Source organism: Rhinatrema bivittatum, chromosome 8 (genome assembly GCF_901001135.1).
Source record: "Rhinatrema bivittatum chromosome 8, aRhiBiv1.1, whole genome shotgun sequence".
NCBI lineage: Eukaryota > Metazoa > Chordata > Amphibia > Gymnophiona > Rhinatrematidae > Rhinatrema > Rhinatrema bivittatum.
The window spans coordinates 261,936,302-261,955,218 of NC_042622.1; the positions used below are offsets into that span (position 1 = coordinate 261,936,302).

General features: G+C 48.0%; 1 protein-coding gene across 4 annotated transcripts in view; it reads left to right on the forward strand.

The window, feature by feature from the left end:
- LOC115098282 (centromere protein F-like) overlaps positions 1-18,917 on the forward strand; it is a 116,068-nt gene that overhangs the window by 60,709 nt on the left and 36,442 nt on the right. For all 4 annotated transcript variants that reach the window (XM_029614794.1, XM_029614795.1, XM_029614793.1 and 1 more), the window contains 4 exons: positions 847-975; positions 1,278-1,373; positions 2,205-2,274; positions 2,633-4,515. In XM_029614794.1, the coding sequence (XP_029470654.1) occupies positions 847-975; positions 1,278-1,373; positions 2,205-2,274; positions 2,633-4,515 (2,178 nt within the window). The remainder of the gene's footprint in view (positions 1-846; positions 976-1,277; positions 1,374-2,204; positions 2,275-2,632; positions 4,516-18,917) is intronic.

Below are 18,917 nucleotides of genomic sequence, written 5' to 3' on the forward strand. Positions count from 1 at the left end.
TACAAGGACACACTGCATCATAGAAACGTAGAAACATGACGGCAGAAAAAGACTGTATGGCCCATCTAGTCTGCCCATCCTTCTAATTAATTTAGCATTATAATTCTCATCACTTCCTTAGCGATCCCCTATATTTATGCCATGCTTTCTTGAATTCAGATACTGTTTTTGTCTCTCCTACTTCCAATGGGAGGTTGTTCCACTCATCCACCACCCTCTCTGTAAAGAAATATTTCCTAAGATTACTCCAGAGTCTACCCTCTTTCAATTCATCTTATGACCCCTAGAGCCTCCTTTCCATTGAAAAAGGCTCACCTCCTGTGCATGGAAACCATTGAGTATTTGAATGTCTCTATCATATCTCCCCTTTCTTGCTTTTCCTCTAGGGTAGACATGTTTAGATCTTTGTCTATCCCCATATGCTTTAGAACAAAGACCACTGACTGTTTTAGTAGCCACCCTCTGGACCAACTCCATCCTGCTTATATCCGTTTGAAGGTGCGGTCTCCAGAATGGTACGCAATGTTCCAAGTGAGATCTCACCAGGGGCAATATCACCTCCATTCATCTCACTGCAGCAGTGCCTCTCCCCACCCTTATCAGGTGGCACTAGGATGCCCTCCTCTCCTCCAACCCTCAACTTACTTGGCAGCACAGAGAAGCATCCTCTCCCTATCCTCTGGCTGTAGTGAAATTGGATCCTGATGTATTGGGTTTCTTCCCATTGTGTGTGTTTTGAGGAAAACCCCAAACAAGATCTAGCCCATTCTGTTACCTTGACAAATGCAATATAGTTCCAATTTCTTTTGTCCATTTGTTGCTCACTTATTTTATCTGTTATTTCAGGAGGTGTTTGGGCATCAGAGGCTGTGCCAGGCCTTGGAGCGGCAGCACCAGCAGGAATGCAGCCGGCTGAAGCAGGAGTTGCAACAAGCCAAGAGTGAGGCTTGTTCACTGCAAGCCCAGCTGGACATGGTACTGATAGGAGGAAATCTCATGGACACACGATCCTCTGATCTTTTTTTACATGAGCTGCATTATTTCCTCTGTTTAACGGTTAGCATAAATTGATCGGGATGCACTCATGTGTATTTTTATTAATAAATCAGATGCAGAGGTCTGAAACTGGCAAACTGTTGCGAGTTCTGCTACATTCAGCCAGAAGTACATTGGTGTGAGTGATCCTGCCTTCTGCTCCCCTCCAGCACAAGAGAGTTCATTTGCAAGCTGTTTTGTTTTATTTTGCTAATATGTTTCCTTTGTTTCTGACTGAGCAGTACCAGAGCATGGAGGAGATGAGAGGAGCACTGCGGGAGGCAGATCGAGAGATTCAGAGCAAAAGACAAAATGCAGAGCTTCCAGGAGATCTGCAGGTGAATGTCTGTGAAGGATAGGCATGAGATTGGGGTGGGCCATGGGTGGATCAATATCTGACCCTTCCCACAGAAGAAGCGAGGTCGGGCAAGCAGCAGTTGTTTGGCAGCGGGATGAGGAGAGTAGCAGTGCGACAGTTGCTTGATCCACCTCTGTCGTTCTGGACTCAACGGCTGTTTTGAACCTCATGGGGCTCTGTTCAGTCAGAATCAGAAGTTGGGCCAGGCAGTAGAGGAGGAGAACTTGGCCTAAGGCACCACTGCCCTCTTCCCGCTGTTGCTCAGTGTGGGGGAGGGGGGGGGGGAAAGAAGGGTTTGGGGTAGGAGGAGAGAGAGAAAACAGTGGAGGGAGAAGCAGGATAAGAGGGAGTGGATGGGGTGGGTTGGGGAGCTGGGCGGAGCTTTATTGGCTTGATCCCCTGCCACCTCCCCAACCTAAAGATATTCCACTGCCCCTGGTGTGAAGTAGCCACTGAATCTAAAAGTAGAACCAGCAGTCCAGACCATACAGTGAGAAAATTCCCTTTCCTTCTGATAATCTCATCTACTGCCATCTGCCATGCCCCCCTTCCCCCACCTCTCCCGAAAATATCAGGTCTGTCATGGAGCATTTCCGAGCAGGGCCTAACAGCTGGGCCCTCCTATCACTTCTCAGGGGGACTGAGTTATGTAGGGGAGAGAAGGATTGGGATTGTTAGTGCAAGGATCATCCTGGTGGCTGTAGTGTCATTGTTGCAGACTTGGTGACCTAACAACAATGTCCCGCTGTGCTGCTCCTACCATGCACTTCATATGGTTTGAATGAATTCTCTGTTTCCCCTTTCTGGCCAGAGAAATTTCAAGATGCAAGAAACGTCCGTAGAAGAAACCGGCAGCCAGAAGTCTGACGAGATGTCAAAGAGTGAGTTAGGATAGGGACCCCCAGACACGCGTACTTCAGCCTAGGATCGTGTGTTCAACCCAAATCATTTTGAGCATAATTTTCAAAGGGATTTCCCCAGATACATTGGCTTAGCTAAAAGTTGCCACCCTCTACTCATCAACGGATGGAGGGTGGGCATTTCTGAAAGGGGGGGGGGGAAGAGGTGGCATTTGGTCTTTCCCTCAGCTGATGTGGGCTGACAAAATCACTTTGTTCACCTTCTGATTAGAAATTGCAAACTACGGTATTCTAAATGATGGGGTGGGGGCTTGTATTTTGACATTGTTTGAAAGTGCTTTCTTAAGGAAATTTATACATCTCTTGTTTGTTTTTTAAGCTCATTACTACAGATTCATTTCCCAGGGAGAGTGTCCAGAGAGACAAAAGGAACAGGCTACCTTTTGTGTTAGGAAAAAATTTGGACCTCAAATGACCATGGGTTTCCAGAGAGAGAGTCTGTCCAGGGACCATGAGATGGAAGAGAAATCCAAGGAAGCTTCTCGGTCTAGTTCAGTTTCTGAAATCAGTTTGAAGCTGGCGGAGGATGTTAGCAGGAACGATGGCATAACACAGCATGAGAAGACATGGCAAAGCGCTGGCATGCATGCAGAAGTGAGACAACCAGGACCAAAGGATGCATATGGAGAAGGAAAAGGAGAGGATTTATTCTGGACTGGTGTAGCAGCAAATGAGGACTCATTCCAGAGCTCTGATGGCCCAGAGCAGTTAGTGCTGTATGACCTTCAAGTAATTGCTGAAGGGTTAACAATGGAAAAGCCAGCCCTGCAGTCCGAGCCATTGGATAGTGCAGTGGCTGGATTGGATTCACAGCCAAAGGACATTTTGGAGATCGGTTGGGAACAAAAGCAGACTGCCAACAGATATTTTGTCGCAGCCAAGGACCTCAAGAGGCAGGCAATGTCACTGGAAGGGAGGATGTCCGGTTGTGAAATGGAATTTAAAAGTATAAGAAATAAAGGAGTGATATGGCAGGAGATGAGTCAGGTTTCAGAGGAAGAGCACAGAAGGTTGTCCAAGCTGTTACAGGGTAAAGAAGCTGTAATCCAGCAGAGAGACAGAGATATGAAGGCCCTGGAAATGAAACTTCAGCAGGAGATGACCATACAGAGCAAAATACTGAACAGTCAGGATATAGAAACACCAAAAGGCAAAAAAATGGAAGACACTCCAGAGAAACCCTTTCAGTTAGACTGGAAAGCTTTATCCTTGCAGGAAGATCACTGTGGAAGCATATTGGACCATCGAGACTATGAAATACAGGCTCTACCCAATAAATTAGTTGGCCCAGAAGAGCGACTTAAAAATGAAAGTTTTGATGAAAAGCCCGAATGTCTGGGTATAGTTTCCAAAGAGCCAGAGAGCAATGGCACCCACACCTGTGCTGAAGAAGCAGTTCAGAAACCTCGGGAAGAGCTAAAGGTGCTCTGCGAAGCCCTGGGTGTAGGACAAGCCAGGGAGCTCCAATGCAGGTTGGACAAAGAGGATACCACTGTTAGCTTACAGACCCAGCCCATCCTGCTGACTTTGGAGACCAAGAGTCAGAACAGAGAGGCGCTCCTGATGAGCCTTGAGGAGAAGGAGTCTTGTATTGTAATTCTAAATGAGATGGTAGCAAAAGCCCACACGTGTTTGGCTTCCCTACAGGCAGAAACCCTAGAGATTCATGAACAATTGTCATGCTACAGTGACCTTCAGGGAGAAGAGAAGCCTGATGCAATGCTAGAAGAATATGCTGTTCTGAGTACCAGAAAAGTGGCTTCGGACAATTGTAATTACACAAAGGAAGAAAGTCACAGGCAGGCTGCTAAATCTGAAAGCGCTGGGTATATGGACAGCAGGGAAGCTTCGACTGTGGGAACCAAAGGCTATTCCAGCACCCACAAAGATACAGCAGGCACCAGGAGTGCTGCTGAGTTACAGTCACTTCAGGAGATGGTGATGGGCATCAAAGGTGTCACCAAAAACCAGAAACCCGCAGCAGATCCTGAAGTAAGCCAAATTTATATCCCAAATGAAAAGCAACCGAGACGGGATTCTCAAGAAGAAATGGTTGGGGAAAAAGGGAGAAGAGACCTGCAGAAATCGCTGAAGGAAATTCTGGAGAAGGTGCTTGAAGCTGAATTCAGTGGCCTCCAAAGCCCAGAGATGGATGCACAGAAGGCTGGCCAAACAGCTACAGTCCTAAGTTTTCTGCAGCAGGTAAGTTTATCCAAAATCCTCTGTTTGGGTTCCACATAGTAGGCAAGATCTTGATTGCTAATCAGGGGGAAAAAAAGCAGAAATTTGTTTGGTTTCTTATGATGTCCGGCCTCCCAAGAGCCCATTTGGTACTATTCAGCTTTCCAGTACCACTGGGTACACAGAGCTTCCTCAAGTAGAAGGCATTAACCCCGCTCTAGTGCCATGCTGAGACTTGTGACTTGATTTTCATAAGGCCTCCATCACTTTTCCCACTTTGGTGGTGGTAGCCCAGGGAGTTAGACCCTTGGGTTTAATGGGGTTGATTTTTCTCTAGGTCTGCATACCGACAAGTGTTCTCAGAGTGTACTGGCTTTGCTAAACTAAGCTAAGGCTCGGATTTTCAAAAGCCTTTGTGAGCCAGGCCTATTTTACAAAGGCCCGGCCATGCTCATAAAGCCCCAGGATGCGAGTAAGTCCTGGGGCTTCGGAAAAGGGGAGGGGGGGGGGGGCAGGGTGGTCCAGGGGAGGGGGCCGAGCGGGGTCAGAGGCTCCCGGCACAGCAGCCATTTGCCGGTGTATAGGGCAATAAAAACATGCTGTCCATGATGGGGTGACTGGGTGTAAAGGTTGGGCCTAGAGACTGAGTTCTGTCCTCCTACCCTTTTGGTAGCAACATGGCGTCCAAAATATCATTCCTGTTTATACCCCAGATCAGTCCAGATGCATGGGTTTTGCTCCCCTACCAGCAGATGGAGACGGAGAAGAAAAGCTTTACTGACACTGCACTACTTATGTTAGCATGCCACCTGCAGTCCCTCAACATTTCTCCATCTCCAGCGGATAGTGGAGGTGTAAACCCTGCAGCTGGGGCGTCTTGACTATTTATTTAAAAAAAAGAAATGAGGATTAATTAGGATTGATTACTCTCTGGGGTGTTGGGCTCCATTAAGGGCCATCCCTCAGGTAGAGTGGCTGAGCAGGGGGTTAAGGACCCTTACTTCCTCAGCCCGATGATTGTGAAGACTGGAACAGCTAGTGGTCTGGCACCCTTCTGGTAGTCCACGCAGCCTTCACTCTCTCCAGGGCTCTGCGCGAAAGGGAAGTATTGTCGTCTTATTTTTTTCTGGCTGACTTTATTTAACAAAAATCAAAGTAAAAGGTCAGCAAGGGCCTGCTGGAGGCATTTGAGCTGCTCAGGGAGCTTGGCTAAGAGGGAATGTGGCATTGAACAGGCTGTGAGGCTGCCTGGGTTACCGTCCATTGCCCTTTAAGACATTTGCCTTGAGTGGCAGGGGATGCCTGATGGTGCTGCGGGTATGCAGGAAAGGAGCAGCATGGTGACGGACACAAACCTCAGTAAATGATGCTACTCATGTTGACCCTTCTTGATGGGCCTCTGTGATGGTGCGGTCCAGGGGTGAGGGAAGTGCCGCAGGAACCGTAAGCACTCTGAGAATAGACAAATACCTACAGTACCTGAATGTAATCATCTGTGAAGTGCCGAAAAGCGGAATATAAAAAGCTAAATAAATAAATAGAGAAAGATGTCCAAGGCTGCTGCAGTGAGTAAGGCCTCCCTCTCCTGTAGCACGGGAACTGTGGTCATTTTAGAATTGGCTTCCACTTTGCAAAACGCTGCAGGGGAGGGCCCGGCCTCGCCTCTTGAGTTGTCCCTAGCTGTGCCTTTTCCACGCAATTTGTACCTTTTTTTTTTTTGTAATTAACAATTTTTATTAAAGTTTCAAATAAATATAACAGCTGTCAACTACATAGAACATTTTTGTAAAGAATGATAAAAGTCAATCATCCAATTATGACACCCAATAAATATATCAGAACTGACATCAAATATCCTAGTTTGCCCAAGTCTGTTCCCCCCCCCACCCCTTAACATATCCACTTAAAACTACACTTCACCCATTCCCTGTACGTACTCAGATCAGTTCAGACAATGGGTTGAGCTTCCTGTCCAGCAGAAGGAGACAGAGAAAAACTGAAAAGGTATCCTATATCATGACAGTGCTCACCCTGCGTCCCTTCAATATTTCTCTGTCTCCCAGCAGAGGCAGGAACCTGCGGTTCCCTAGCTTTCTCTGTTTTCCTCACTATGGTTATTTCTTTCTTTCTCCTTCTGATTGTTTCCAGGATCAAGCAAGTATTGATTATTTCTATATGTAAAAAAAAAAAAAAAAAATTTGAAGGAAATCAAACTTCTTGTCTATGTGAGACGGCTCTGTCTCTCAACTCTTACAGGGTCCCGGGGGAATTTTCCCCTTGAGTATTCATCCTGGGACCCCTCTTCCTGGTGACCACTTGCCTGGCTTAAAGGGGTGATACTGGTGGTCCAGTCACTCCCCCTTTTCGCGCCTGCCTCAGGTCTTTTAGCAGAGAGGCTCCCATTCTCTGCTCGTTTCATTGAAAAAAAAAAAAAAAAAGACCATCGGAGGCACAGCTTACCCACACTTTTCATTGCAGGCTCCAGCAAGGTAAGCAGCCAGGGAAGTGATTACTGGTGGTCCAGTCCCTCTCTTCACCCGTGTGTGTCTAAGCACTGTGTAAAAAAAAAAAAATATTTTTTTTTTCTTTTTTGGTCAGCTGCAATCCAGGATCCCTGCCCATCTGAATCGCCACGTTTTTGGCCGATTTCTTCGTGTTTTTTGAGCAGTTTTTTCCCTCCACCATGCCGCGGCCATCCTGGTGTATAGCATGTGGGGAATCGGCCTCACTGTTTTCTAGGACTGGGATTGGCTTGAGGTGACTTCATGGGAGGTGGGCAGCTCTTTTTCAGGGTCTGCAGCAACAGCCAAGCCTCATGGGGCTCAAAAATGTCAGGCTCTGCAGGAGCTCAGAGCTGATCCTTTCTCCCTCAGTGCAGGGATGGCAGCCATCTTAAGCACATGTGCTACAGTCCCTGCAACTCCTGATGAGAATGCAGATCAGGAGGACCCTGCTTTTCCAGGAGATCAAGATGTTGATTCTGATTCCTTTTCTTTAGAGTTTGGCCCTATTATGCATAAAGCCTTTTTGGCTTCCAGGTCTCTGCAAGGAGGTGCCTTGCCAGTCAGACCTACACAGGGACTGCCCCCCAAGGTAGCCAAGCATGACGATGTTCCCGCATCTCTAAGGGTTGCAAAGTTAAAAGGCGCGGTGGTTTCAGGAGGGTCTGCCTCTCCGGACATGCTAGACAGTGCAGCTACAGGTGCAGGAGCCTGTCCAACCCCTCCTGCGGGGGTGGGGGCATGGATAAGGAGCAAGGGAAACAGGCTTCTTTGGAGGGTGATGACCCTCAGGTGGTACGTCTGTTCCACAGGGAGGAGTTGGAACCCCTCATTCCTGTAGTCCTGGCGGAGCTCGGGATTTGATCTCCACAGTCTGTAGCAGTCTCATGCAGCGGGCAAGCCTCAGGTGGGTCAACAATTACTCAGCACCCAGGACCTCCCGTCTGCAGAGGCGGAACAGGCAGAAAGGCTGGAAGGTGTGATTGCATATGGGGCTGATGCTCTCTATGATATCCTCAGGGTGCAAGCCAGAGCTATGGTCTCAGTGGTGTCAGCCAGGCAATTGGGCTGCAGACTCCTCTTCTAAATCGCAGTTGGGCACTCTACCCTTCAAGGGTAAGTTACTTTTTGGCGAGAACCTGGACCAGCTTATCAAATCCTTGGGTGACAACAAGGTTCATAAGCTACCAGAGGACCGCGTCAAGCAGTCCAGATCCTTTTTTTCCGTCACGCTGTCATTTCCGGGGGCAGCGCAGGTACAACAAGCCGCGTGGAGCTTTTCAACGAAACACCTCCACTAGGTCTTCAGCATGGTCTCACTCTTTTCGGGGCAGATGGCCCTTCTGACATGGTACCCATCAAGGCACCACCGCAAAGTCCTCACAATGAGATACGGCCGGCCCATTCCTTCGTTCCATACTTAGGTGGTCGGCTGTCCCTATTTCTTGAAGAATGAGCCAAAATTACTTCAGATCAATTGGTCCTCGAAGTAATCAAAAGAGGTTACACATTAGAGTTTGCTCGGGATCTCCCGGACCTCTACTTGATCTCTCCCTGCAGAACTCGGAAGTGCTTAGCGATGTGCCAGACTCTCGACAGGCTTCAAGTGCTCGGTGCCATAGTCCCGGTCCCCCTCCAGGAACAGGGATCCGGCCAGTATTCCATCTACTTCGTCATCCCCAAAAAGGATGGCTCCTTTCATCCGATCCTGGACCTCAAGAGAGTCGTCAAGGCCCTCAAGGTTCCCCATTTTCGGATGGAAACCCTGAGGGCGGTCATAGCGACATTTCGTACAGGGGAGTTTCTTGCCTCTCTCGACCTGACGGAGGCCTACCTTCACATTCCGAGCCGCCAGGAACACCAGAGATTTCTTTGTCTCAACATCATGGGATGACATTTTCAGTTTCGAGCACTCCCATTCGGTCTCGCCACTGCGCCACACACATTTACCAAGATCATGGTGGTAGTGGCGGCCTACCTCCGGTGGGAGGGAGTCCTAGTCTACCCGTACCTGGACGACTGGCTCATTCTGGCAAAGTCTGAGGACCTGTGCGTGATAGCGGTCAATCGTGTCTTGTCTGTTCTCACCTCCCTCGGGTATATAGTCAATTTCTCAAAGAGCAACCTCAAGCCCTCTCAGGTCCTCGAATTCTTAGGAGCATGCTTCGACTCTCGTGTGGGCAAAGTTCTGTTACCCGAGGCCTGTGCACTCAAGCTCATGGGTCAAGTCCAACATCTATTATCTCTCACGGTCCCCACGGCCTGGGATTATCTCCAGGTTCTAGGCACTATGGCTTCAACTATAGATTTGGTTCCCTGGGCCTTTGCGCATATGCGTCCTTTGCAGAAAGCTTTGCTATCCTGCTGGAAGCCGGTCTTGGAGTTTGACACCCTTTCCACTTTCCGATGTTACCATCGACAGCATGCACTGGTGGCTCTCTCTCGCCCACCTGTTGTAGGGGATGCCATTGCAGACACTCCAGTGGATTGTTTGTGACAACGGATGCCAGCCTCTCCGGCTGGGGAGTGGTGTGTCAGAATCAGTCTACCCAGGGACGATGGACCCCAATCCAGTCTCAGTGGCACATCAGTCATCTGGAGACCCGAGCGGTCCGTCTGGCTCTCAAGACTTTTCTGCCCTTGATCCATCGCAAAGCTGTGCGAGTCCTCTCCGTCAGTTCCACCACGGTAGCTTACATCAATCGCCAGGGGGGCACCAGGAGTCGTCCAGTTGCCCTGGAAGCCAGCAAGCTGCTAGCCTGAGTGGAGTGCCATCTGGCACGGCTAGCGGCCTCCCACATTGTGGGGAAGGAGAACACTCAAGCCAACTTCCTGAGTCGTCAGCATCTAGACCCCAGAGAGTGAGAGTGGTCCGGAGAGGCGATGGATTTGATCGTGCACAAGTGGGGGGTCCCTCACTTAGACCTGATGACTACTCTGAGCAATGCAAAGGCCCCCAGATTCTTCAACCGCAGAAGGGAGCACTGCTCAGAAGGAGTGGATGCACTAGTCCTACCCTGGCCTCACGATGACCTCTTTTACGTGTCCCGACTTGGCCTCTGGTGGGAAAGGTACTCAGAAGAATAGAACTCTACAGGTCGTCCTCGTGGCACCAGAGTGGCCTCTGAGACCGTGGTTCACGGATCTGGTGAACTTTGCTACGGACGGTCCTCTCCGCCTCGGCCATCTGCCAAACCTGCTCCAACAGGGTCCAGTATTTTTCAATCAAGCGGATCGCTTTTGTCTAGCGGCCTAGCTTTTGAGCGGCGGCGACTAAGGAAGAAGGGTTATAAGGAGGAGGTTATCTCCACTCTGTTGTGGGCCCGTAAGACTTGTACCTCTCTGGCTTATATTCTGGTATGAAGAGTGTTTGAGACTATGTGCGCTGAGTCCGGAGTTCCAGCGCGTAAGGCTTCGGTGTCCCAGGTTCTATCCTTCCTGCAGAATGGTCTCTCCAAAGATTTATCTTTCAATTCTTTGCAGGTACAGGTTTCGGCGCTCTGTTTCCTCCTTGGGCGGGTCGATGGTTACACGTTGGCGACCCATCCGGATGTCATTCAGTTCCTCAGGGGGGCTAAGCACTTGAACCCGCCTGTCCGGGCTACTTGTCCGTCATGGAGCCTTAACTTGGTTCTCCGCGTTCTTTGGGAGGCGCCCTTCGAACCCCTTCGGTGAGCCACACTTAAGGATCTGACCCTTAAGACTGTCTTTCTGGTCTCTCTTTCCTCAGCCCAGGAGAGTGTCCGAGCTCCAAGCCCTGTCTTGTAGGGAGCCTTTCCTTCGCTTTTCTGATTCAGGTGTTTCCCTCCAAACAGTCCTATCCTTCCTGCCAAAGATTGTGTCCTCCTTTCATGTGGAGAGAATGAGACGGGATCTAAGGAAACTGGAAGAGTGGTCGAAGACATGGCAGCTGAGATTCAATGCAAAGAAATGCAAAGTCATGAATATGGGGAGTGGAAATCCGAATGAAATGTATTCGATGGGGGGGGGAAGGCTGATGTGCACGGAGCAGGAGAGGGACCTTGGGGTGATAGTATCTAATGATATGAAGTCTGTGAAACAATGCGACAAGGCGATAGCAAAAGCCAGAAGAATGCTGGGCTGCATAGAGAGAGGAATATCGAGTAAGAAAAGGGAAGTGATTATTCCCCTGTACAGGTCCTTGGTGAGGCCTCACCTGGAGTACTGTGTTCAGTTCTGGAGACCGTATCTTCAAAAAGACAAAGACAAGATGGAAGCGGTACAGAGAAGGGCGACCAGGAAGGTGGAGGATCTTCATCGGATGACGTACGAGGAGAGATTGAAGAATCTAAATATGTACACCCTGGAGGAGAGGAGGAGCAGAGGTGATATGATACAGACTTTCAGATACTTGAAAGGTTTTAATGATCCAAAGACAACGACAAACCTTTTCCGTAGGAAGAAAATCAGCAGAACCAGGGGTCACGATTTGAAGCTCCAGGGAGGAAGATTCAGAACCAATGTCAGGAAGTATTTCTTCACGGAGAGGGTGGTGGATGCCTGGAATGCCCTTCCGGAGGAAGTGGTGAAGACCAGAACTGTGAGGGACTTCAAAGGGGCGTGGGATAAACACTGTGGATCCATAAAGTCAAGAGACCGCCAATGTAGAGTGGGTGGCTCACCAGAACGATGGCTACTGCCCGGAGACAATACCCTTATTAAATAAACATACAGATGCTTACTGTGACTCCAACATCGCTCTAAGCTTCAACGGCAAGAGGAAATGTGGAAAAAAGGATTTGCTATCACAAAGAGGGGAGTAGCTGGCTTGTTACGGCGGTTACTACCCCAAACCAAATAAGCCTAATACTTCACTTTCTAAGCATATACAGCATAGTTCTCTGCTTCAACGGCAGGGGAGAAGAAAAGAGGGTTCGCACTCACAAAGCGGGGAGTAGCTGGCTTATTACGGCGGTTACTACCCCAAACCAAATGTGCCTGATACTTCGCTTTCGATGCATATCCAGCATGGCTCTCTGCTTCATGGCATGGGAGAGGCTGATACATCAAGCATTTCCAGCATAGCTCTCTGCTTCAACAGCAGGGGAATAAGAAAAGCTGAGGCTTCACGCATATCCAGAATAGCTTCAACTGCAGGGGAGAAGAAAAAAAAAAAAAAGGATTCGCACTCACAAAGCAGGGAGTAGCTGGCTTGTTACGGCGGTTACTACCCTAAACCAAAAGGGCCTGATACTTCACTTTCAATGCATAACCAGCATGGCTCTCCGCTTCAACGGCAGGAGAGAAGAAAAACAACCAATAGGGGCTGTATGACATAGTCTGGGTAAAGGGAATAAACATGGGTGTAGCTTGCTTATTGCAGCAGTTACTACCCCTACTACCCCTAACTAATCAAGCTAGGTATTTCACTTGGATGCAGCTCCATCACTGCTCTCTACATTAATGGTGGGGGTGGAAGGGAAATAGAACCAAGAGTTAAGAGAAAATGATAAGTATGAGAGAAAAAAATGTGTGAAGCTTGCTGGGCAGACTGGATGGGCCGTTTGGTCTTCTTCTGCCGTCATTTCTATGTTTCTATGTTTCTATGTAAATCAGTCAGTGGAGCTCCCTGCTTTTTCTCCAGAGGACATTGCGAACACGCCTGGCGCGGATCTATGGCGCCTTGATGTGAATAGGGTCCTACTGCAATACTTGCAGGTGACGAATGATTTTCTAGTCTCTGATCATCTCTTTGTCTTACGGAGCGGGCCGAGTAAGGGGAATAAGGCTTCTAAAGTCACTATCGCTCTCTGGCTAAAAGAGGCGATTGCGTCTGCATATATTTGTCGGGGCCGGTCGGTTCCGGAGGGCTTAAAAGCTCACTCTTTACGTTCTCAGGCTACCTCTTGGACAGAGAGTCGGTCAGTCTCGCCGCCAGAAATCTGCAAAGCAGCTACTTGGAAATCCCTACATACCTTTGCGTGTCATTATCGCCTCGATGTTCAGGCGGCAGACAGGTACTTCGAGCGGGACTCTCGGTCCTACCCTGTTTAGGGAAGCTTTGGTACATCTCACTGTCTGGACTGATCCGGGTACGTACAGGGAAAGGAAAATTGGTTCTTACCTGCTAATTTTCGTTCCATGGATCAGTCCAGACTCCCGCCCTGACTACATCTACATTGCTACGTCCGCTCAGTTTTTCTTTCACAGGTTCTTTTTGGGATTCTCTACTTCCTATTTGAGCTTTAAGACCCTGGAAGTTCATCCGAATTGTAAGGCTGTGTAAGAGCATTTTTCACACATGTTTGAATTTCTTGTTTCATTTTGGTCACTTTTTGACCTCCGCAATCTGTGACTAACCCAACTCTCACCTGGAGAGTTGGAAGGTTTTTCAGGATCGGAGAAGTCGCAATTCACGTTGCTTTCCTGTCCCTTCAGGAAGGGGAGATATGACTGGGTTTCCAGGGTGACCTTATGAGTTCTCCCCTGAATGCCTGGTTGAACACCCCTACAATGGGTGGCCCTCATTCTCCATTTCCCAGAAAAGAGATGTCACTGCTTCTGACTGCAGTTGCTCTCTGTTCCTCGCGGGATCTGAGAGCTGGTCAGGCAGTAGTGCTCTCCTGTGGATGTGTTAAGGTACAGCAGGTCTATCTTGCAAGAGAGCCATTCCAGATTTGGCCTCCCTGTCGTACTAGGAGTCTCCTGTTTAGTAGTAGCTGTGATGATTAGGGGTTTCTCCCATCCAGGAGTCATCTTTGGTACCCGCTGAGCTCAATAGGTGTTTTTCATGAAGGACCACTATTGCCAGTCGTTCTTGCCTGCTGGACCCTACCTCAATGAGGAGGGTTCTAGTCCATCTAATTGGTATGTCTTTCAGTCTCTCCCCGTATCCATGGCTGAGGGGAGTTTGGGAATGCGGAGCACCGCAACAGAAGCGCTACTCTTTGGTTGTGGTGGCTTGCAAGCTATACTTCCCTAGTTTATCCTTAAACTTGTCTGTGGACAGGAAAGTCCTGGTTCGTGCAACAGTTCCATGTTCTGGGCCACGTGCTTCCTTGGGGTCTGGGTTCAAAAAAAGTTTGGATGAGTTCTTGGAGGAGAAGTCCATTAACTGCTATTAATCAAGTTTACTTAGGGAATAGCCACTGCTATTAATTGCATCAGTAGCACGGGATCTTCTTGGTGTTTGGGTAATTGCCAGGTTCTTGTGGCCTGGATTGGCCTCTGTTGGAAACAGGATGCTGGGCTTGATGGACCCTTGGTCTGACCCAGCATGGCAATTTCTTATGTTCTTAGGTATATGCAATCGTGGCTGAGGTATTAATACCTAAGCCAGGTTTGTGGGCAGTCTGTTCCAAGATCTCACTGCCCTGCCCTGGTACCCTTAGGCTTTCCAGGCTGGTGAAGAAATCCTGTTTGGTAGGGGTCTGCATTTGTGGCACCCCAGCTTCTTGTCTCTTGGTGAAGTGTTTCTGGATTTCTTCCCTGAGGGATTCGCCTTCAGTTTCAGCTGTTCCAAGCAGGCTGAGGGCTCTGTCTCGGGGTGGGGGGTGGTTAACTCCCTAATGGAACTGGCAGTGAGTTATTCGCTTGGGGTTGAGATCTACAAACTAGTGACTTGTTCTTACCCCTGCAGTCCAGTGGTCTGCCTCCTTGTGTACTTTGCTCCTTCCAACTTAAGAGTTAGAATGTCAAGGGGTAGAAATCCGCATCCCCAGGGACCTGAAAATTTGTCTGCTTAATTTACTTTTGGTCCAAGAAACCAGCCCTGCCCTCCACTGGTTTCGACAAGCTATTTCCTCTGTTATATGTGAAATTGCTCTCTGGTGGCGCAAACCGGGACCCCGACCATAGGAACCGTACAGTCCAGGGTAGACAGAATATACTATATGAGTAAACTCACGGCGGTCCGCAATGACAGGCTCGCCCAATATTGAGATACCTGGGCACCCTATCTAAAGTGGAAATCTGAAAATATGTCAAACCCTGCTGGTTGAAACAACGTGTCTGAAACATTCTCTTTGCAATCCCTGTGGGTTGGTCTATATATTTAGATAACAGGGGAGGGGTGTTAAAAAAAAAAAAAAAAAAAAAAAAAACAGATGTATACACAAAAAACGAAAAACAAGATGCACACACAGGTTTATGTTACCATTTTATTGTTCTCTACTATGCCAGTTTCCTTAATTGTATTCTCATGGCTTTATTTCAATTACAAAAAAAAGAATGTCAAGGGGAAAGGAAGAAAAGCTAGGGCACTCGTGGTATATCTTAGTGTTTACCTGCAGGGAACGATACACCACTCCTTTCCCTATTTTTTTGCCAAGTTCTGGTCAGTACTGCCTTTAGCTTTTCTCACTTCACTGGGTTGTCCAAAGTGCCTTCCTGCTCACCTGAACTATCCTGTGGACGGGATGGATACCCTGCCCTTGACAGGGAGCAGTGTGGGTGAGCTTCAGGCCTAACTTATCTCCCTGTTCGGGGGTTTGGGCTAGCAATTCTATTCAGGGATTGCCTTTTATCCCCGGAAACTCTTGGTGCTCCTGCATGGTCAGCTATGTCTGGTACTTTGGCACTTGGGGTCTGTCACAGACCCTACCGTTGTTGCTGATTATTCTTCAAGGCATTGCTTGGGTTTTTCTGTCCATTATGCCTATCAGCCAAACATGGGGCACACTTCTGCGGATGTATTTCTGTCCTTCAGATGCCATTGAACCGCAGTTTTTCTTTCTGGAGAGCTCTCAGTCCCCAATTGGTTTTCGATTGTCTTGTAACACTGAAGGAAACTGTGATCTTCTTTCAAGAATTCTTCTCTTGTTTGCATATCTGGACTTTTTCTTGTATCCAGGTGGTTCTAGACCTACTACTGTCAGAACTGTGCAGTTTCCCGCTTTGTCCAGCTCAGACAGCCCATGTATGAGATATCATCCTACTTGTCCTCGGAGAAAGCAGAGTTCTCCAAAAATAGCAGGATGTTAGTCTTCACGAAACCCACACACCTTTCCTGGGCGTTGTCCAGACCCAGAAGAGCTTAGCCTCAGATACCCAGTGCTCAAAAAAAGCACTGTCTACTCACTCAGCCCAGCAAAGGGCTCCAGCATTATTGAAGCCAGCCCAGAGGAGGGTTCTTGCCCAGCTGAAAGCATCCATCACAAGCCTGACCTCATCCGCCCAGCAGAGGGTGCTCTTCTCAGCCAGTCTGCCTACCAAGAAGTTTTTGCAATGATCAACAATCTCTCAGCCACATCTCACTTCACTCACCTAGTTTTGACCCCCATGGAAAATGGGACCTAGTAGAAGGTTGTCCTAAAGGGGTTCTGGCTGCTGTGCAGCTTTCCCTCCACCAGGAGACCCCGAGGAGCATACTCTATAGGCTGGTCAAGCTCCTCCTTCCTGCCTACTCCACACCCAGACTCCAGCCATACTTAACCATGTCAGTACCTTACCTCAATGCTTTTGCATCGAGTCTCCATTGGATCTCTGCCCTAGACACTCTTGCCTCGAGGCCTTCTCGGGTCTATCTTTGCTTTGCCTCCGGGCCTTCTGACTTCGGCCTTACCTTGCTTTGTCTTGTGGCCCTTGAGCCTTCCTCTCTTAGCTTTGTCTTGCCTTGTGGCCATCTGACTTTCCTGCACTCTGGCCTACCTATTTATTTATTTAGCACTTTTCTATACTGACCTTCATGGTTAAATGACCATATCAGATCAGTTTACATCGAACTGGGAAAAACTGTAACAGAAAACAACTTTTATATAGAGAAGAATCAAAGTTACATTCAACAAGGGGAGTAAACTTGGGAGCTTAAGCAGCTGGAAAGAAAGGCCTAAGAGGGCATTAAACTAAGAACAATAACATCGTGGAATCAGGGCTAGTGCTTATTAAGTAGTTAGGAGAGGTACTAGTGCTTATAGAGTACTTAGAGGAGGTACAAAGATCCATTGCTCGTGGAAAGAGTTAGTCATCTAGTGTGTATCCAAGGGGTCTGGAAAGGCTTGGCGGAACAGCCAAGTCTTAAGTTTTTTCTTAAATGTTACGAGGCAAGGTTCCAGCCTGAGGTCTGAGGGGATGTTGTTCCAAATGGCTGGGCCTGCTGTCGAGAAAGCTCGGTCTTTGGTCGAAGTGAGGCGCGTGGCTTTGGTTGGGGGGGGGGGCTTGTAGAGATCCTTTGTAGACTTCTCTAATCGGTCTGTTGGAAGTGTGGAGTTTGAGAGGGATTTCGAGGTCGAGTTGAAGGTGATTATGGATGAATTTGTGTATTAAGGTGAGTGATTTGTGTAGGACTCTGTAGTTAACTGGTAACCAGTGTAAGTTTCGGAGGATGGGAGTAATATGTTCTCCACGGTTGGTGTTGGTCAAGATTCTAGCAGTGGCGTTTTGTATCATCTGTAGCGGCTTGGTAGTTGAGCTGGGGAGGCCTAAGAGGAGAGCGCTGCAGTAGTCTATTTTAGCAAATAGCAAGGCTTGTAGAACTGTCCTGAAGTCGTGGAAATATAGGAGAGGTTTGAGTCTTTTTAGAACCTGGAGTCTGTAGAAGCAGTCTTTGGTTGTGATGTTGATCATTTTCTTTAGGTTGAGGTGGTTATCGAGTATTACCCCGAGATCTCTTACATGAGTATGAGTGAGATGGGTGTTGTGGGTCTGTGGGAGGGGGTTGTCTTGGTTGGAAGAGATGAGAAGGAGTTCGGTCTTAGAGGCGTTAAGGACCAAGTTTAAACTGTTGAGAAGGCTGGTGATAGATTGAAGGCAGTTATTCCAGAGCGCGAGTGATTTTGCGATGGATTCTGTTATAGGAATCAGAATCTGCACGTCGTCTGCATAAATGTAGTGAATTAAATTGAGACTTGTTAACAGTTGGCAAAGGGGGAGGAGGTAGATGTTGAAGAGGGTGGGTGATAGGGAGGATCCTTGAGGTACACCAAGAGAGGAATTTGTAGAAGGTGATTCTTTGTTGTTAATTTTGACTTTAAAGCTTCTGTTACTAAGGAAAGACTTGAATCATCTGTGGACTGATCCGGATATGCCTATGTCTGATAGGCGATTCAGGAGGATGGAGTGGTTGATGTTGTCGAAAGCCGCCGAGATGTCTAGGAGGATTAGAAGGAAGGAATGGCCTTTGTCCAATCCCATAATAATATGGTCTGTTAGTGAGATGAGAAGGGTTTCCGTGTTGCGTGATTTGCGGAAACCATATTGGGATGGATATAGGATATTGTGTTCTAAATATTCTGAAAGCTGGGTGTTTACCAATTTCTCTGTTAGTTTGGCTAAGAATGGTAGATTAGAGATGGGGCAGAAATTAGCTAGTTCACTGGGGTCTAAATTGTGTTTCTTAAGGAGGGGTTTAAGAGCCGCGTTTTTTAGACTGTCTGGGTACGCACCTTGAGTTAACAAGCAGTTTATGATGTTGGTCAGTGGTCCGGAGATTGTGTTTGGGATAAGTAGCAGAAGTTTGGATGGGATGTTGTCTGCTGGGTGGCTGGATGGTTTCTGCCTCTTTAGAAGGGATTCGATCTCCTTAGGGGAGGTTAGTTCGAAATTGTCGAGCTTGGCTCCCGTGAGGGTGTGGATATTGGCGAATGTAGTGAGGGGAGTAGTATTGGTTGGAAGGAGTGCGAGAGTGTTCGAAATCTTCTGCTGAAAGAATACAGCGAACTCGTTAGCCTTGGATTGTGCCTGTTCGTCTGGTATCGTCGGTGGAAGTGACTTTGTGATTTGTGATACATATGAGAAGAGAGCCTTTGCATCATATTGGAGATCGTGGATTTTATTGGCGTAGTATTCTCTTTTTGACTTTAGAATTGAGGTCCTGTAAAGATGTAAGGTTCCTTTGTATGTTGATAGGGTAGATGAGTTAGGGGCTTTGCGCCATCTGTTTTCTTTGTGTCGTAGTTCTTGTTTTATCCGTTTGAGTTCAGTGGAGAACCAGGGTTGATTTCCTTTTTTTGTTGGGTTAATTAA